The sequence below is a fragment of the Sciurus vulgaris genome (genome assembly GCF_902686455.1).
Source record: "Sciurus vulgaris genome assembly, chromosome: 3".
Lineage (NCBI taxonomy): Eukaryota > Metazoa > Chordata > Mammalia > Rodentia > Sciuridae > Sciurus > Sciurus vulgaris.
In genome coordinates, this window is record NC_136463.1 from 98,301,631 (window position 1) to 98,320,058 (window position 18,428).

Below are 18,428 nucleotides of genomic sequence, written 5' to 3' on the forward strand. Positions count from 1 at the left end.
ACGCCAGACTACCCCATAAAGGTGTCCAAAGAAGTCTGTTCTGATTACTGAAGATGTTGAACTAGTCTTGACTTCAAACAGTAGATATTCCACACTTTAGTGGTATATGACAGCTCTATTCATTCCACAATGTCAAATTCTTGGTTTTGGCCATTGGGTATTTATGCATTTCTGGCTAGGGAAGCAGAGAAGCCTAATTTGATTCTGGAGCCAAAAGTTTTTAGGCCCTGTTCCTTTGGAACTTGGACTGGAGGATTTTGGCACTCTATAAAGAGTAGGACAGATCAAGTAGTCACACATAACTAACTGACTCAACGGAGCATATTCAGAGAGAAAGATCATGCCTACACATTGGATAACCATTCTCCAAGGCGGACTGACAACACCCTGAATTCAATCACCCTTAAATAAACACACAAGGAAAGCGGGCTTTAACATACCTTCCGGCACTGCTCTCCAATGCTGCCTGATTGGTTTTAGTGCCATAGGCCAGGCTGCAGATGCAGCCATTACTGTTGTTCTTACTTATGTCTGTCTGCTGTCTGCTAACAAGCATTCATATGCTTTGGATCATTAAAGTCACAACCTCCTATGCCAATCTATTCCTCTCCACGGGTTTGCTGCAGAATAGAAAGAGATGCTATTTCTGTTTCTGTTTCTTTCCATTAGGACCTCCGGTCGGGGTTGTTGCGGAGGTCTGAATATCGTAGCTTGCACCCTTGCCCCCACTGAACATATAAATTGTGTTCCCATTAAGCTTGTTCTGTTCGCTGATTTTTTTGTTTGCTGTTGTGTGAGCCTTTTCAATGCAAGGCAAGTGATTTGTGCTGGAACTGCAAAAGACAAAGGTGCTGTAACTTAAGCTATTTCCTGGTGCCACTGCTATCTGCAAGCCTGCTGTACTTGTGCTCATGGTAAATGTCTTCTGACAGACTCCAGGTGGTCGGGATTTTCACAATCCAACCCGTTTCAGTGTTAGAACTTGTCATTTGGAGCTCTGTGAATTGTTCCCTTTCATCTTCCTGTTGGTGGCAGGTTAAGTATGCTCGTACATCTACCTGTTCGAGGCCACATGTGTCCATGGGTATAATCAAAGGTGGAGAAACACAAGTTTCTCTTTCAGGGGAGGCACAGAGGACAGATATTGCACAGAGAGAGAAAGAAAAAAAAAATTGTCACTTGTAGTATTATGCAGGCTGCCCATCTAAACCCATCATTGCCTGGCACCTACACACTAAGGGCAAGGATCCAGCCAACTTGTGAGTGGGCACCATGCCATTGGAGCAGATGGGCATGGAAGTCGGCAGCCAGTAGACCATGTATGTGCATCAACGGTGGGTGTTGAGGGCACGATTCCCAGGGGAGAATGTCCTAACAGCTGTCTGGCCTGAGCCAACATACTTACGACCAAGGAAAAGTGCCATCCTTCAATCCTGCTGAGTCGGATTAACCTTCAGAACTAAATCTGCTTTTTCGGCAGCAGAAGGTGAGTTTGGGGTCTCTGAAAAACCTCAAAGAATAAGTAAAGGAAGGAAACTGGAAAGATACAGTTATTAGGTATTGATTTAATGTGCTGAGGGCATTCAATGTGCTTATATTACATATTTGACAAAAGTCTGTTAATTCTTGAAAATGTGTCATAGTTATTAGATGCTTTGCCTCCTGCAGTGCTTTGAAAGTGACCTTTCAGTACAGGCAGACCATTTTGGGTGAGCACTTTTCCACCTTTGAAATAAAGATGTCTGGAAAAAAAAAAAAAAAGTGTCAGTAGACTGTAGAAAGCAGACTGTGGGCAGATATCTTTGTCAAATTTTGCATAGCATGGATTAAACTTAATATGTATTGGATCACAGCTTTCCAAAAAAAGAATTTCTTCTTCAGTGATTGAACATACACTTGCAGTAAGAAGAGAACTTGGTATTTCAACCTAAACCCTCTGGGCAATGAAAGAATTTTTTTTTTTTTTTTTTAATTTGAGACTAAAAACAAAGCCTGATTCTAATTTGTTAAGAATTTCATATTGTTAAATTTTGTGAAATTAGATATAGGCTGTTTCTGTCAAACATAGCCAAATAGTGACATGACAATGATTCCTTTTATTTGGTTAAATTAGCAGAACATTTTAATAATTTGACTATCAATAATTCTTTGTCTTTTTCTATTTTGCATTCTTGTGAGGCATTTATGAGCTAGTTTACTGGGTATTGTTTTCCAATGTCTTAAAATGTTTTCTTTATAAGTTAACATCTGACTTGCAGTTGTGGAAAAATGTCAGTTTAGCTCAAGTGTTCTAGATTACTCATCCATAGTTTCATAATCTGCTCTCTGAACTATTTATTTTTGTTTTTATCAACAAAGAAAAGATCTCTACTGTATGGAGTAAAATAAATGAATAAGTTATTTTATTTGTTGATGGTAGGAACCATATCTGTGACTTGAACAAATTATATAATGTCTTAAAACTAATGCTGTTAATAGTATTATGAGTAGAATGAAATGTTCATGTGTCTAACTTGGACGTAATTTCTCAATAAATTTGTTTAGTACTTCATGGCTAAAGATATGGAATCAAGCCAGGCATGGTGGTACATGCATGTAATTCCAGTGGTTTAGGAGGCTGAGGCAGGAGTATTGCAAGTTCAAAGACAGCCTCATCAATTTAGTGAGGCCCTAAGCAACTTAGTGAAACCCTGTCACAAATTTAAAAAAATAAAATAAAAAGGGCTGGGGGCTATGAATATGGCTAAGTGGTTAAACACCCTTGGGTTTAATCCTTGATACAAAAAAAAAAGATATGGAATCAACAAGGATATCCATCAATGGATAGATAAAAAAATGTGGTAAACACATACTGGAAAACAATTAAGCTTAATGAAGGAAGAAATCCTGTCATTTATGGAAACATGGTGAACAGGAGGACATAATATAAGTGAAATAAGTTAGGCAAAGAAAAACAAATATTGCATGTTCTCACTTAGATGTTGCTATGATTTGAATATAGGTAGCCTCTCAAACGTCCATGTGTTAGGCTTGTTTCTCAGTGTAGTGCTGTCCGAGGGTATTGTGGATCTGCAGGAGGTGAAATCCTATAAGCATTCTTTAGGTCCTTAGGAACATATCTCTGAAGGGGATTGTGGGACACTGGACAGTCTCTTTCCCTCTTTGCTTACTGGCTGATAAGGTGAAAAGATTTTTTTTTTCTGTCACATGCTTCCTCCTTGATGTACTGCCTCACCACAAACCTAAATCAATGGAGTCATTTGATCAAGGACTAGAAGCTCCAAAATTGTTATCCAAAATAAACCTTTTTATTTTTATGCAAAATAAACCTCTTTATAAGTTAATTATCTCACGTATTTCCTTATAGTGATAAAAAACTTGCTAATACATCTGTGGAGTCCAAAAAGTTGATTTCATAGAAGCAAAATGTATAATAGTGGTTAACAGAGCTTGGGAAGGGAAAAGAGTAGTGGGAGGAGGTGACAAAGTGATGGTAGTTAATAGGCACATTGATATAATTGCATAGAAGGATTTTCTAAAGTTCTATAGCACTGTAAGATAACTATGATTGATAAAAATTGTATATTTCTAAATAGCTGATACAGATGATTTTGAATGTTCCCAACACAATAATGATAAATATTTGAGTTGATGAATGTTGATTTTTCTCATCTGATTGTTTTGCATTATATACCTGTATTGAAATCTCACACTGTGCCTAATGAACATGTACTGTTATTATGTATCAATGATTTTTTAAAAAATTGGGGACACATGAAATTTAAAATATATATGTGTGTGTGTGTGTGTGTGTGTGTGTGTGTGTGTGTGTCATATGTATATGAATAAAATTCTTGGCTAATTATGGGTGATCCTAGAGAGAAAAAACAAACTAAAATTTAAGGCAATACATAATTGTACTTCACATGAAAAAATGTAGAAAATTATACTATACAGATTCCTTTACATTTCTTGATTTGGGTGGTTCTTATCTAAAGAGCCTATTTGAAGACTGAAGTTGTGGTATATCCAACTTTCATATGAATGACACCTCTCAGTTGGAGAAAATTCTTGGAGATAAACATTATACTGAAAGTAACTGCAAAAAGATATAACCAAACTAAAGGAAATAATATTCATCAAAAAGCAAGCAAAGGTACATTCCATATACAATGAATTTTTATTTAAATAGGAAAGTCATGAGGCAGTCTGATTTTACTCTTGGAGGAACATATGTGTTTGGGATGAAATAAAGCAAGGAAATAATTCCAAGGACTTGAAAGGGTTAAGAAATACTAAGTGCTTCCCTTTGGCTCTCTGGGAGACAGAAAAATGTGGATAGGCTGTCTAACTCACTGGACTCACCCTGGATTGTGAGTCTCCAGTATATTGTAGGTGACACAGATGCTGAGCATGGAGTATTCAACACATTTCTAATGTGCTGATAAACTTTACTATGTCCCCAGGAAGCTTTTTGGATTGTTACTTTTCATTTTATGCAGGGGATAAAAGACATAATAAATAGTGTCAGGTATATGACTGACAATAGGAGAGAAGAATGTATAAAATGTTAAACAATTTACTTGTCATCCACTAATAAAACAGAGGATTTGAGCTTTCTTTGGTTTATGTCATTGCCTGCCTAGGACTATGAAAAGATAAATTTAAAGTAGAGTTAGAATAATTGTGAACCTGGATGAATTTTACATGTCTACATATAGTTAAAATTAGAAGATTAAATGCATGATAAGGTAAAGTCCTCCAATCTTAACTTTCCTTTCTTTCTGAAAAGCTGTTATCTGCCATATACATATGGTTTAAAAATATAGCCATCATTTGAATTGATGTTTATTATTTCTAAACAACTAAATGATTGTGAGTAAAAGAAACATTGACCACATCTCCACATTCTAAAATAAAATAAAGCATCACTAACTTTCCTTAATTTCTGATTTGATAGCTTTAAGAAATAGAATTTGGCAAAACAAATGCAAATCTGAATATAAGAATTGGGATACACCAAAAAATCTTTGAGAAACTGTGAAGATAAAAACTAAACTTAACCACAGATTTATTTCTGTTTTTCATCCAAGTATCCAGGGAGTTTGCTAATGGGAGGTATGCCTCAGAAAATGTACACGTCTGTGAAAATGTTGGAACAAACCAATGCTTTCCTTCAAGTTATTTCATTTCAATTCTAAGCCACAAGATATAAACTTTCATCAAAAATGGTAATCTATTTAAAATCAGAGTTATGTGGAATGTTTCATGTTTATATATAACTTTCATAGTAGACCCTCCTACACAAGGAAAATAATATGCTCAAATTCTGTTATTTTTACAATATGTAATATATCACATACTAATCTCACCCATCAGTGTCATATTCTTTAAATAGATAAAGATGATAAAGGAATGGAAGAAAAGATACGACAACTTGAAAAATTGACTTTTAATTCCTCTTTTTGGAGGAAAAATATCTGAAAAACTTAACTATGATGCCTATTCTAATAAGAATAAAGAGGAATTTAAAGTAAATATACATTATGCATGCTGAATACTTTGTTTTTCAACTTTAGTTTGCACAATTAGAAAAGTAAAGAACCTGGGGAGGTGCAGAGAAGGGACAGAAGAGGAGAGTAGTGGGTGGTTATAAGGAAGGCAAATACAGATTTGACATAAAATTATTTGAGTCATATAGATTAATCTGATATTGGGTTCAAGGGAATCATGTCAGAAAACATTAATATTTCAAACTTTTTCAATGGTAGCTACAAATCATTCCTATTTACAGGACATGGTAACTCAATAGGAAGATGGCATCACCGAGAAAAAGATTGCTCACACACAACACAGATGAGTTCTGACATGACCTTTTCTTTCTCTCCAAAGTGAGGGTTACCAAAAACTCAGGTGTTTATCATCAAAGCTTAGTTACTTAAGATGCAGAAGGTGGTGCAGGAAAATAGCTTAGGACATAAATATGTCGCCTCAAAAGTAACTCTTAAGTGATGTTTTCAATAAATAGGCCAGAGAAACTTTGAATTGTCAAGGCCTCTTTATGGTAAAACATTAGAAATAAATAGAGAGGGTCATGATATTGAAGCCATCATGTCACAATTTACAAGGAGTATAAATCTAGCAAACAGAAAAAGGCTTGAACACTTAAATATGTGATAGACCTCCATACCTGTGCACCTATGTTTACAGGGAGGATCTCTATACTATTTAAGAACATTTGGAAACCAAAAAGAAAGAAGTCATGCATAAAAACAGTACTTTAAAACTTCCCAGTAGAAATACTTCTGTGGTTGAGAAATTAATTTATTAAAGTTGGATCAACCTACTACTAATATTAATATTGCTATCAAATTTTCAAATAATAATTATTTAACATTTCCATCCCAAGTGAGGACTTGATGCACTGTGGCCAGATTCTAAAATTCATCTAGAAGCAATTTATAGAACAAAATGTAGTTATCAGATACATTTAATATAAAAATATACATTTTTTGCTATCAGATATATTTAAAAGTTTTAAAATTCTTGAAAAAGAATAGCACTGTCTAAAGTGAAGTATGTTTTTGCCATAATAATAATAGAGATATTTGGTACCATAAGCAAGTATATGTTAAGTATCTACTACTAGAAATTACTGACATATGAGACTAAATATAAAATGACTTCTGACTTAACAGGAATAGATCAAAAGGATATTTTTCACTTCATATTTCTTAAGAGCATGTCCCATAATAATTGCACAATTACAATGTTTTTGATACATACTCATATGAGCACTATAAAATGTTCTCTTCTTCGCAGTATGGCTTGGAGAAACTTTTTTCCCTCCACACTTAACTCATGAGATTTTGGTTGACCCTAAGTTTTCTTTTAACTATTTCTATATATTTCTTTGCAGTCATTAAATATAACATGTAAAGACAATTTAACATATCTTAACTTTTCCTGATATACATATGAGTCAATTAAGCTGTTTCAACTCCAGATTTCTTATCATAAGTCTCAGTCAGCATAATATGTATTGGGATGATATATTTCTTTGTCTAAAATGACAAAAGATTATCACAGCAAAACACAGGTGACAAAAGTACTCTTTCTCCAACATCTTCATAACTTGGTTGAACATGATAGATTGACTAGCTTATTGATTTAGGAATGATCAGCAATATTACTTCCTCTAAAGGAATACAAAGATGATGCATAACGTATTTGAAATCTTATTCTTAGGTTCCTATTTAAATGTGTGCAAATTTATAATTTCGACCCCCTTTTAAATTTCCACCTTAGAAACATTTTCTTCTGCATACAGAGGTCTCAACTTTTTAGTCCCCATGAATTTAATGACTGCTGATATGCCTACGTGTGTGCATACACACGTGCATGTATGGAAAAATAAAACATAATGGTTCAGGATTAGATGTAGGTTAAAAAGTCACTTCAGTCTTTTACGAGCTCTGAATTTATAAAATTAATATTGTTGAATCTCTCTGAGGCTGTATTTCCATATTTAAAAACAAGGTAAATAGCTCTTCAACCGCTGCCTCCTCCTTCTTCTGCCACTCCTGGAGCTGCCTGTGTGCTCCTTCTGTGCGGACCTGGTACCTGTTTTGTAAGCGGTAGCTGAGGAGACTCAGGTGATTGACATGGCCGATGAAAAGCCCAAGGAAGGAGTCAAGACTGAGACCAACGATCATATTAACTTGAAGGTGGCGGGGCAGGATGGTTCTGTGGTGCAGTTTAAGATGAGAGGCATACACCACTTAGTAAACTAATGAAAGCCTATTGTGAACAACAGGGTTTGTCGATGAGGCAGATCAGATTCCGATTTGATGGGCAGCTAATTAATGAAACAGACACACCTGCCCAGTTGGAAATGGAGGATGAAGATACAATTGATGTGTTCCAGCAGCAGACAGGAGGTGTCTACTAAAAAGGGAACCTGCTGCTTTACTTCAGAACTCTGTTCCTACAGACCAAGAATACATTCTAAATTAGAAAACTGCAATCAGGGTCCACCAAATCCTGACTACTACAGTATAGTTTTCTCTATTCTTTCACTTTCCCCTTCCCCATTCCTTTATTGTACATAAAGTAACTGGTGTATGTGCACAAGCATATTACCTTTTTTTTAAACTAAATGGCAATGATATGTTTTGATTGACATCAAATGGAGATGGGATGGGGAAAAATACAGGTTCTATGAAATTATTCCCCTTTCCATTAGTGGCATGCTCATTCAGCTCTTATCTTTATATTCCAGTAAGTTATTTTGCTCTCATTGTTTTAACAAAAAAGTAAAAAATCAAATAAAACTGAACAACATAAAAATCCTTGCATACCTTGTTCAATTGGAGAATTTTAATGTTTTCATTTATCATTGTAAAACCAAGGACAATTTTTTTTTTTTTTTTTTTTTTTTTTTTTTTTTTTTTTTTGTAGTGCTGGGGATCAAACCGAGGGACTTTGTGCTTGCAAGGCAAGCACTCTACTGACTGAGCTATTTCCCCAGCCACCAAGGACAATTTTATAACTTTTTTTGTACGTAGCTGTTACATGTAGGGCAATCTGTCTCTAAGTAGGGGTGAATTACTCTTAAAAAAAAAGAAAGACTCCTAGATAGTTTTCCCTTCAAGTCACATCTTTTGTTTAAATAAACTTCTTGTTAAAAAAAAAAAAAAAAAAGAAAAAGAAAAAGGGTAATATCATTGACCTCTTAAGGTGGTTGAGAATTAAATATGCTAGTGTATGCAAAATACATAGAGCAGTTTTGGCAAACAGTAAATACTGAAATAAATGTTAGTAGATAGTATCATCTTTATATAATTTCCAACTCGAATTCTTCTTTAGACCATGGATTCAGTGGGATTCTTTTACAGAGACATAAGTATGTGTTCAGTGAAAAGGAATTTCTGTTCTGATTTCTTATTAAAATTATTCCAAAACTTCAGTCATTCACTTAGTATGTTAGTGAGTTTTTGCCCATATTTCATATCACATACTACATATGTAATTATATTATTTAAACTTGAATTGTTTTACTTTAAAGGAAACTAGTGAAATGGCTTTAATGTGATAATATTTCCACTAAATCTTAAGATCTTATAAATAATAAAGAAAACTTAAAAGTCACTGGTTAAAATAATCTCTTGTGCTCTTGGGGATATGTATAAAACACAATTAGAAGCAGTGCCTTAGAAAAAGCTTTCTACAGATGAGTGGAAAGGAATACTTAGAAAACGGTAGAGCAATGTACCTATCAAATTCCAGCTACGGTGGTATAAAAGAAGGAGAATTTTTGGCCATAGAAGAAATGTATAGCTAACATAGGCAAATGGCCAGGGGCCTATTCCTCAATATTGTGCAGTTTTTACTTGGTACTATTTTTTGCTTACATGTGAAGTACTTTACATGCCAGGAGGATGACTTTTACCCCAAGTCTGGACATCTAGCCTGGACATCTACTTGAGTTTTAAGGAAATAAAATGAAAACTCCCCCATCCCAGAACTCTTCCATTCTTGCAAGTTGAACATAAAACATATATTAAATTTTCAGTGTAGAGAACAAATCTTAGTATAATGAGTAGTTAAGAGTTTCTAAGTTCTGAATTTGTAAAAATATAAAGTGAATTTCTGGTTCTTTAAGAGGTTTAAATGCCAAATGAATAATTCTCCCACTGCTGATAAGCGGAAATATCAGTGGATAACCAGAATGAAGTTGGGTTTCTAGGTTTCTTCCCATTAAGTCACTATTTTCTCTTGGTTTCTTTATGCATAAGACCTTTCACTTTGACATCAGTAGAACTCTAACCATGGTTGTCTTTTTTAGGATACTCCTAGTAGTTATAAAATTATCTTAAATATATGCTCCAAGAAATAGAAATTATTTCTCACTTACAAAACAGAAGTAAGTTTTCTGTAAAACTCTGCAACTTTTCTTTAAATATAAAATTATTCCAAATAAATGTTTACTGATGAAAACAAAGTGAACTTTTTGCATCTGAGTTTGACTTTCTCCCTTTGAAGATTCAGAACCCAGTCTCTTTTCTGTTATATCTTCATCATTTCTTAGGGATTAGTGCAACATTTCCTCCCAGTCAGTGTGTGAAGAAAGAGAATGGAGGGGAAGCACTCATTGGATCATAGCTCTGGTATTATTGCTTCATTGTTTCTGCTCATATTCTATTAGTCTGACCTAGTCACATATCCATTCCAATGGTAAAATAGTCTGAGAAAGGTGGTCAAAGTATGTGTCTCAGAGTCAGAATACAATATCTTCCCCCGCTTCACCATTTGCTACTTTGCACCCATCTTCCAGCACTTTGCTGTACATCTATCCACCTCCCTAAAGAAACATCCAAAAATCCCGTGTATCACCTGGATTCTGTTTCTAGAATCTCTTGTGAGAAATAACTCCTTCCATAAGGTTCAGGTCTTTATTGAGAGATTTAGAATTTCAAATACAAGTTCTCTGTCCCACCTTACCCAGGACTTCCCATATACAATGATGGAGCAAGAACTTGACAACTGAAGTAAATACATCCAAAACCCTCTTGTTAGTAAAAAAGGACAATAGTAAACAGCCCCCAGTCATTGGACCAAAACAATAATTAAATCCTCCTAGGAAGGCTTTTGAAACTGCTATATGGCCTTAGAGAAAGATCTGGCTCTTCTTTCTGGGAGAATTCCCTAAATTTTTTATTCTCTAGGGTTTCTGACCCTGCTTTTTACAGTTTTATTCCTTCTGTATTATCCCCCATGGACCATATCTGAGGTGGACAATGGAGAGGATGATCTCTTTGGTCATATACTTCATAATCCAGTTTTTATGGAGCAGGTATGGGGTTTCAGGATTGTACATAGTCAAGGAATTTTTTTAGGGGAGATTTCTGATTTCTTTGGCAATATGTTTCTCTCTGTATATTCATAAATATTAGTCCATGGATGCTCATTGGCCATTTTATTACTATTAACAAAGCACAACCATTCATAGTTGGTCAATAATGGGGTTCCAGGATTGTGTATTATTATGGAATTTTTTAGGTGAGTCTTCTGATATCTTTGGTAATATGTTTCCCTCAAAATGTTCATAGACATTGATCTAATTCCTTCAGTTACATGTGCCAGTAATCAGAGCTAAAGACAGCCAAGTCCTTTTCTATGTAAGGTATTTTGTCATACTTTATTCTAATTCCTCTCTCACCTCTCTTTCCCCCAGCTCTCCCTCCTTCTATTCCTCCCCGCTGCCTCTTCTTTCCTCTTCTCTCTTTTTCATGTAGAATGTGAAATAGTGTAAAGGAGAGTCTTTAGGATATCAAAGAGATGTAATCGTAAGTCTCTTCTCTTTCTCTTCCTGTTTCATAATAGAATTTGTCTGTGATACCTCTTCAGGAGAAAGGATAAAAGGCTAATTTTTATTTATTCCATGAGCACTTATCATGTGATTTTTGTCTGTTTAATGTGGTAATAAGGGGAGATAGGAAAGTTAGAGGAATGTGGATTCTGAAAAAGCTGAGATCACATCATGAAGACAAAATGTTTCAATTTGAAATATTTTGTTTCAATTACTATTGCTGCATTTTGAAACAACCTGAAACACAGAGGTGTAAAACACTTACTTTATTATGTAAAAAACTTACTTTATTATGTTATACTTTTGTCGGTAAAATAATTCAGATAGGGAGCAGTGAGAACAGCTTATTTTTACTCCATGATGTTTGAGGGCTCTTCTGGACATTTAAAGACTAAGGTACCTCCACGGCTGGGTGCTCAGATCTTCAGTAAGTCTTCATACTCACAGGATTGGTGGAAGATGGTGTTGCTGTGACCTCTGAAGTCTTATGAAGTCTTTCCTGGTCACGCTTTGTGAAATGATTTGAGCTTCCTCACAACATGGCAACTATTTTCCAGATGAGAGTTTCAAGTGAAGAATGTATAATGTTTGAACTTTGGAAGACATGTAGCACTTATATCAGGTTTTTTGGTTGAAGCAGGCATAAAGGTATGTCCAATTCCAAAATGAGAGATCACAGATCTCATTACTTGATGGAAGGGGTGTCAAGAGTACACAGTTAAAAGGATGTATGGGATATGAGATGTTGTAGCAGCTAGCTGTGTTTGAATATAAACTTTATTCAAATTAACTGACATCTAAAATGCTTCTTCTTTTATAAATATTATCTTCACCTCTTGAATGAATCTTAATATGCTTATTTTCATGTGCATACTTACTAAATTATGCACTTTTAAATCATTTATAGTTTTTTAAAGAAACATAATATAATAGTATCAAATGCCAATATATTTGCAGATATCCCGACACAGAAGGAATCATTCACAGCATGTCTTGAAAGATGTAATTCCTCCCCTGGAACAACTGGTGAGTGATGAATTTACTACACTAATGCTTTGATCTACTGCTACAAAATAAATTATCCCTAAGCTCAGCAACTTGAAACAGCATGTGTTATCTCATGTTCTGTGGGTCAGTAATCTGGGCATGTCTTAGCAGTACCCTCTAGCTCAGAGCTACTCAAAGGTAGCAATCAAGATGGCAGCTAGAACAGGGTCACATCTGAACTTCTTACTGGGAGGCATCTGCTTTCAAGCTCTCTTGTATGGTGTTGGCAGGGTAGCCCTGTTGTCCAGAGACTACTATGCCACTTGTCTTAATCCATTCAAGCTGCTATGACAAAGTTTCACAGACTCAGTGGTACATAAACAAGCAGAAATATATTTTATGGTTCTGGAATCTGGAAGCCTTAGATCAGGGTACAGCATAGTCAGGTTCTGACAAGGGTTCTTTTCCTAGTTGCAGACTGCAGACTTCTTGCTGTATCCTTGCATGGTAGTGAGAGCTCTCCAGGTTGCCTTTTGTAAAGTCACTAATCCCATTCACAAGAGCTCCACACTCTTAAACTAACTCCCAAAGTTGCCACCTCCATAACCACAGCTGTGGATCGCATGATCTGAAAATGGATTAGTTTCCTTCTGCATAAAGATTATTAAAGCTTATTTTAATGTGTCCTATTTAGTGTAAGATGTGACTGCCTTTTTGCTTTGAAAAATATAGATACTGACAATTATTTTCTCTTAGAAAGTGCCTGATCTTTTTTTATTAACTGGGCATTCTCTGCACTCAGGGTAGAATTATTTCCTCACATATTTTGCACACCTGTAGATAGCGGGTCTTCTTGATTTCCCTGATAGAATTTGTTTTCTTTCTTTTCTTTTTATCTAGCTCTATGATACAGGCATCTGATCAAACATTATGTAGAAAATAGACTGATCATCTCAATTAAATTCCACACACACACAAATATAATTTGAATTCTGTTTTTTCTGATTTGAGAACAAGCCTTATGAACTGTTCCTACATGCTGCGTTCTGCAGTTAAATCTTTCTTATCTCATCAAATGTAAGGACAGTGTTTTGTTCCTAATCTTTATTGGACTATTGTAGATGACATTTGTAAGCCATTTTGGCTTATAAGGAAAAGCTAGAGGACAGTGGAGTGAGACTCTCCATAGATCCAAGCCTCTGATATGACTACACAATAATGTGTCTTCCACTGCAATTTACTTTGCCACTGAGAGGTCAATTCTGTTGAAAAATCTTTTTATATCCTCTCTATACATTAGGAATGTTGCTTTCACAGGAAAATATTTAGTATTATTACAGTATTAGAATATTCAATATTTATATAATATTAGAATAAGGAAAGAAAAGTGATTTCAGAAACAGCAAACACTATATCAACAAATGAAACAAAATTCAAAGGTTGCCTGAATTAACTATTCTAGCGTAGTTTGTAGTCTTCTGAGGAGCAGATGAAAAAGTTTGTTAGCACACAGCATGCCCTAGGGGAGAAGATTCAAAACCCACCAGAGATTTCCTTCCTTGTCCTTGCCACCCACCACCACACCATCCTGTCAAAATCTTAAACTTTGTTTACCAAGCGCACATTGGACTTGCGAAGAGGTTCAGAAAGTTTATGACAACACTGTAGAGTCTACTTCAAAGAATGAGCCAGGGCTCTTGAATTCATCTATATGGCTGTGCGGTTTCCATTTTAACTTGAGCATAGCTAAATTTGTTTATAATCTCCTACTGATTGAACATGGCGCTGAATGTACATGAGATACATTTTTTTAAAAGTTAGTCCTCTGATTACTAATTTGAATCCAAAACTCTAACCTTGTTAGCATCTGGACTTATTTCCATAATAACAACCCCTTCAGAACCTACAAAGTAATGAATAATTGACACAAATGAAATGTTTTGATAGTTGTCGGCACAAAGCATGTTTAATGTTTTGTGTTGCTTCCTAGCTAATTATGTAGATGACACATTTGTCAGACCTTGACTGCCATTAGAAACGTGTTTCCAGAGGGGAGAAAAACAGGCTATTCATAGAGTAATTAACTAGAATGCTCAATGACCTGTGAGAGATTCAAATCGCTGCCAGTTCAGACATTGTTTTGTTACAGAGCAGAGGGGTAATTAAAATTCCAAATTACAGTCCTATGATGGAGCATTTGTTTGTTGACAGTATACTCTTACTCGAGTTTGTTAATTCTTTTTTAAATTGCTTCTAATCCATTTTATAGCTTTAGGAGTTCCGTCTTTGAATTTACTGACAACTAATATTATGGTAAATTGTACTTCAGTGGAGTGCTGCATGCTTCACAGTTTCAAGGGAGCACAAGGTGGGTGGGATAAAACAGCTTCTTCCCCAAGCTGACATATCATATCAGGTGCTGTCAGCAGGAATGCCACTAACGTGTACCATCTTGTTCAATAATCTATTTCTAATTCTGTATTAGGGCAAAATGTACTGGGCGGAAATACACAGATGAAAAGGAAAATATCAATTCACAACTGAAAAAGGCAGCAACCTTTAGGCTGAAGGAGGAAGAAACCTAATCCCCCCAACAAGAAGTGATTGATTAAGTGCTGTGGTAACAAGGAGGAGAGAGGAGTTAGGGCTGAGACTGATTTGGGAGCCGTGTTGAGACTGTGTTGCTGAGTTCAATGCGGAGCATGCAACAGTCTCTAGGAAAGTTCACATCCATCACCAGAAGTGGCAGGTTTTAATGCAATACCTCAACCTCAGGTCAATATCAAACCGTGGGATAATAGGTATCACCCATGAGATTCTTCAAGGAAATACTGGAAGTTTACAAATCTAGAGGGCTAACATAGTCTTAAAAATTTCAGCTCCAGTGCAACATTTATTTAGGTTGCTGAAAGTGAGAATATAGTTTTATTAAAAAGATCTGACAGAAGTCACACGATGTTTGATGCAGGAGAGTTGACAGAGGCATCCAGTGAGCGCTGATTATCCCGAAGTCACTGTCAGCTAGGATTGATTTTCACTTTCTCCGTTTATGTAACGGTTCCTGTAATACAGCTGACCCCAAATCACGTTACCTTGTCATTTCTCTGCATGGATCAAGAAGAGATGAGCTGAAAATAGCTAGACACTGACCTTGAACTTGCCAGAAAAGTGAGAAGTGACAGTGGGGTTTTTCTGTAGTTCATGTACAAAGAGTAAGGCGCACTGTTCTGTGTCGAGTTCACCCTAGCAGCACAAGGGGGCAGAGCAGTACTAGGGATTACAGGTAAAGAGCTTCTGCACCAGTTTGTAAAGAGGGAAACACTGAGTGAGAGCCAGAGGTCTCATTTTAACATCTTAGTGTAGACATAAAGGAGAATTACTGATGAATCAAAATCTCGAGTCCCCCGATGTTCATAATCAGTAATCTAAAAGTGTACATTCTAATTAAAAGAGGTTACCTAATACTCTGAGTGGCAGCAACTGTGCTTTTCCACTAAATTATTTGCACTGTCTCTTATTTAATTCATATGATACTCTCTACCCTCAAAATAACTTTGAAATCATAGTCAGTATTATTAATAGAGTTTTAGGGCAAACTGCCAAGGTAATATGTGCTATTTTAGGTGTAATATATCAAGATATGGGCACATTCTTTTGATCCTTGTCAAGTACCAACATCCAAAAATTAAAAGCAGAGAGTAGTTTAAGGTGATGTGCATGTACAGACAGGTAAACTTCAGGCGGAAGAATGGTGCTTGCATTTGATGTAGGTTGTCTTTATTTTGAAGTTTTTCCAATTTTAATACTTGCCTCAATTTTTAGAAATGTCTCATAATTGATCATCATTACCTAGTTAAATCACTGTTGCTCTGATACTGAATGTTTCTCATAAATAGCACCTAAAAAACTTGATAAGTGAGGCACAGAACGGAAGCAGTTTGAGAAACAAAAGAGCAAACACTGACTCAATCATTCTCCAGGTTATAAGCACCTTGTGTCATGGCAAAATAACACTTTTGCATGTGTCATAATAAAGTAATATTTTTAAAAACCTCCATGATAATTAGAGTTTTACTCACGTAGATTCTGTGTGTGTACATGTTATATATACATATATATGTGCTTATATATTTCTATATCTATATAGATAGTATATATATATCTATCTATATCTGTACATGGATACATATAGCTATATAGAGATGTATATGTATGCGAAGTTATTTTCATATTGTAGAAAAATAAACACAGAAATATATTTGCAAGGTAAAATATCAAGATTTTCTGAATAATCTTTTGTAGATTTAGCTCAAGACATGATGACAATGTTATGATCCCAGAAATAAGTAGAATTCCAATATATTTCAAGAATAGAATAAATAGGAGATCATTCTATTGCTATGAATGAGATAGAAAGTATTTAGAATACTGTGTCATCCAGAAATTTTTAATAACTATATTTTGACATCTGCTAGAAGAAAAGCATTAAGTCCTCTGATCTGGAAGGATTTGAAAAGGGTACATGTTGGGTGATAATGGTGGATTTTCAGCTAGAAAATGTGTATGTCCAAAATTGATGCCTTTGAAGGCAGTCCCAAGGAGCAGTTGTATTCCTTGAGAGTAGTACAATGACTTTGTCTTCCTGTTCCTCAGTGTTCAGAAGACCTCTGGGTGCCCTCTGCATGTGGAACCGTAAATGGTTGATTAGCCTCTGCTTCTGAGGTCAGGACAGACATAAAGGTATTGGCTGTTGGAGCACCACCAAAGAGTTTTTTGTTTTTTTGTTTGTTTCAGTTTATTCCTTTTCCCTCCCTTTAGTGTGTAAGGCTTTTATTAGGGGACTTCAGTCCCTGATGTGTTCAGATTCAGTTTATTGTTACCATCTGTTTAATTACCCTCTCAGGTTTGTGTTGGGAAGCATGAAAGTATTTTATCCAGTTTTTGAATCCCTGTGTTCCTAAATAGATGTGGGTAAAGTATGTGTCGGTTTTCAAAGAGCATATTAAAAACTGATAAGCAGAACTATCTCCAAACAATAACATGGAAGGCAAAAGCATTCTTTTGTACATTAATGCATGTTGCAAATAATTAGCAAATGTGCGGCAATGTGGCACTCTCACAGAAGTGATGCAGTCTTCTTAACATGCAACCTCATATGCTTCTCCTTTGAGGTGATGGATTTTTATGATATCTATTCATTTCCAGTCCACTGACAGTAAGTTTATCAGGGGAAGAGATGCAGGATTTGAATTATAAGAGCATGCGTGGTTATCCTACATAAGGTAGGTTTAAGAATATGCTCAAGTTAAGAGAGAAACTACATACTCAAGAAACAAGGACAGAATCTTTTGAGAGAGATGAAGAAAAAAAAGAAAACATGAATGTCAGAATTACTTTATTCTTTCTCCTCTGTTTCTTCCTAATTATCATAAATTATTATACTGTATCCTTTTTTCTTCGGAAAATGACCAGAAGTTTTCTTCTAATGGTTACTATTGTCCTCATACAGCCTGGTGCATTATTCCATGTGCACAAACCATTGAATAAAATTTTACTTGCTGACACAGAGTTCTCATCAGGTTTTTTTCCAAATTATATTATATCTTAGTATTTGGGTGAAATTTTTAAAATACCATAAAATGAAAAAAATGTCAAATTTGAGTGTGTACATATAAAATACTTAAGTGGTCATACAGGAACTGAAAAAAAATTAAAAAAAAAGAAATGAATCAAATACTTTCATTTTTTAAATCAAAGAAGCCAAATGGCTACGTATGTTTCATTTTAATTTATCCCCTAAGAGTTGATTTCAATAAGTGAACATTTTTCCTGAGATTCCAGGATATTATTAGATGAAGATTATGTTTGACAGTGTTCAGAAATGGTAGTTTTGTTTTATGTAAGTGCCCTTCCACGGTACCTTAAACATAAATGATCAAAGTGCTGCTCTCTTTTTATCTCTATATGAGGAAACCAGTGCTGTTTTTGCCTTATGCTCTTACATTATCTCTGTGGAGGAAGAGGAATAATGATGACACCAAACTTTCCTCCACTACTTTTGGACACCTGA

General features: G+C 35.3%; 1 protein-coding gene and 1 pseudogene across 4 annotated transcripts in view; both read left to right on the top strand.

The window, feature by feature from the left end:
- ARHGAP15 (Rho GTPase activating protein 15) overlaps nt 1-18,428 on the top strand; it is a 631,777-nt gene that overhangs the window by 58,147 nt on the left and 555,202 nt on the right. For 2 of the 3 annotated variants that reach the window (XM_079135673.1, XM_079135675.1), the window contains exon 3: nt 12,329-12,397. The exons of the other annotated variant lie outside the window; for it this stretch is intronic. In XM_079135673.1, the coding sequence (XP_078991799.1) occupies nt 12,329-12,397 (69 nt within the window). The remainder of the gene's footprint in view (nt 1-12,328; nt 12,398-18,428) is intronic. 3 annotated transcript variants of the gene reach the window in all.
- Nucleotides 6,756-8,370, top strand: LOC306658564 (small ubiquitin-related modifier 2-like; annotated as a pseudogene). Its single transcript has one exon. The product of its transcript is annotated as a small ubiquitin-related modifier 2-like (transcript).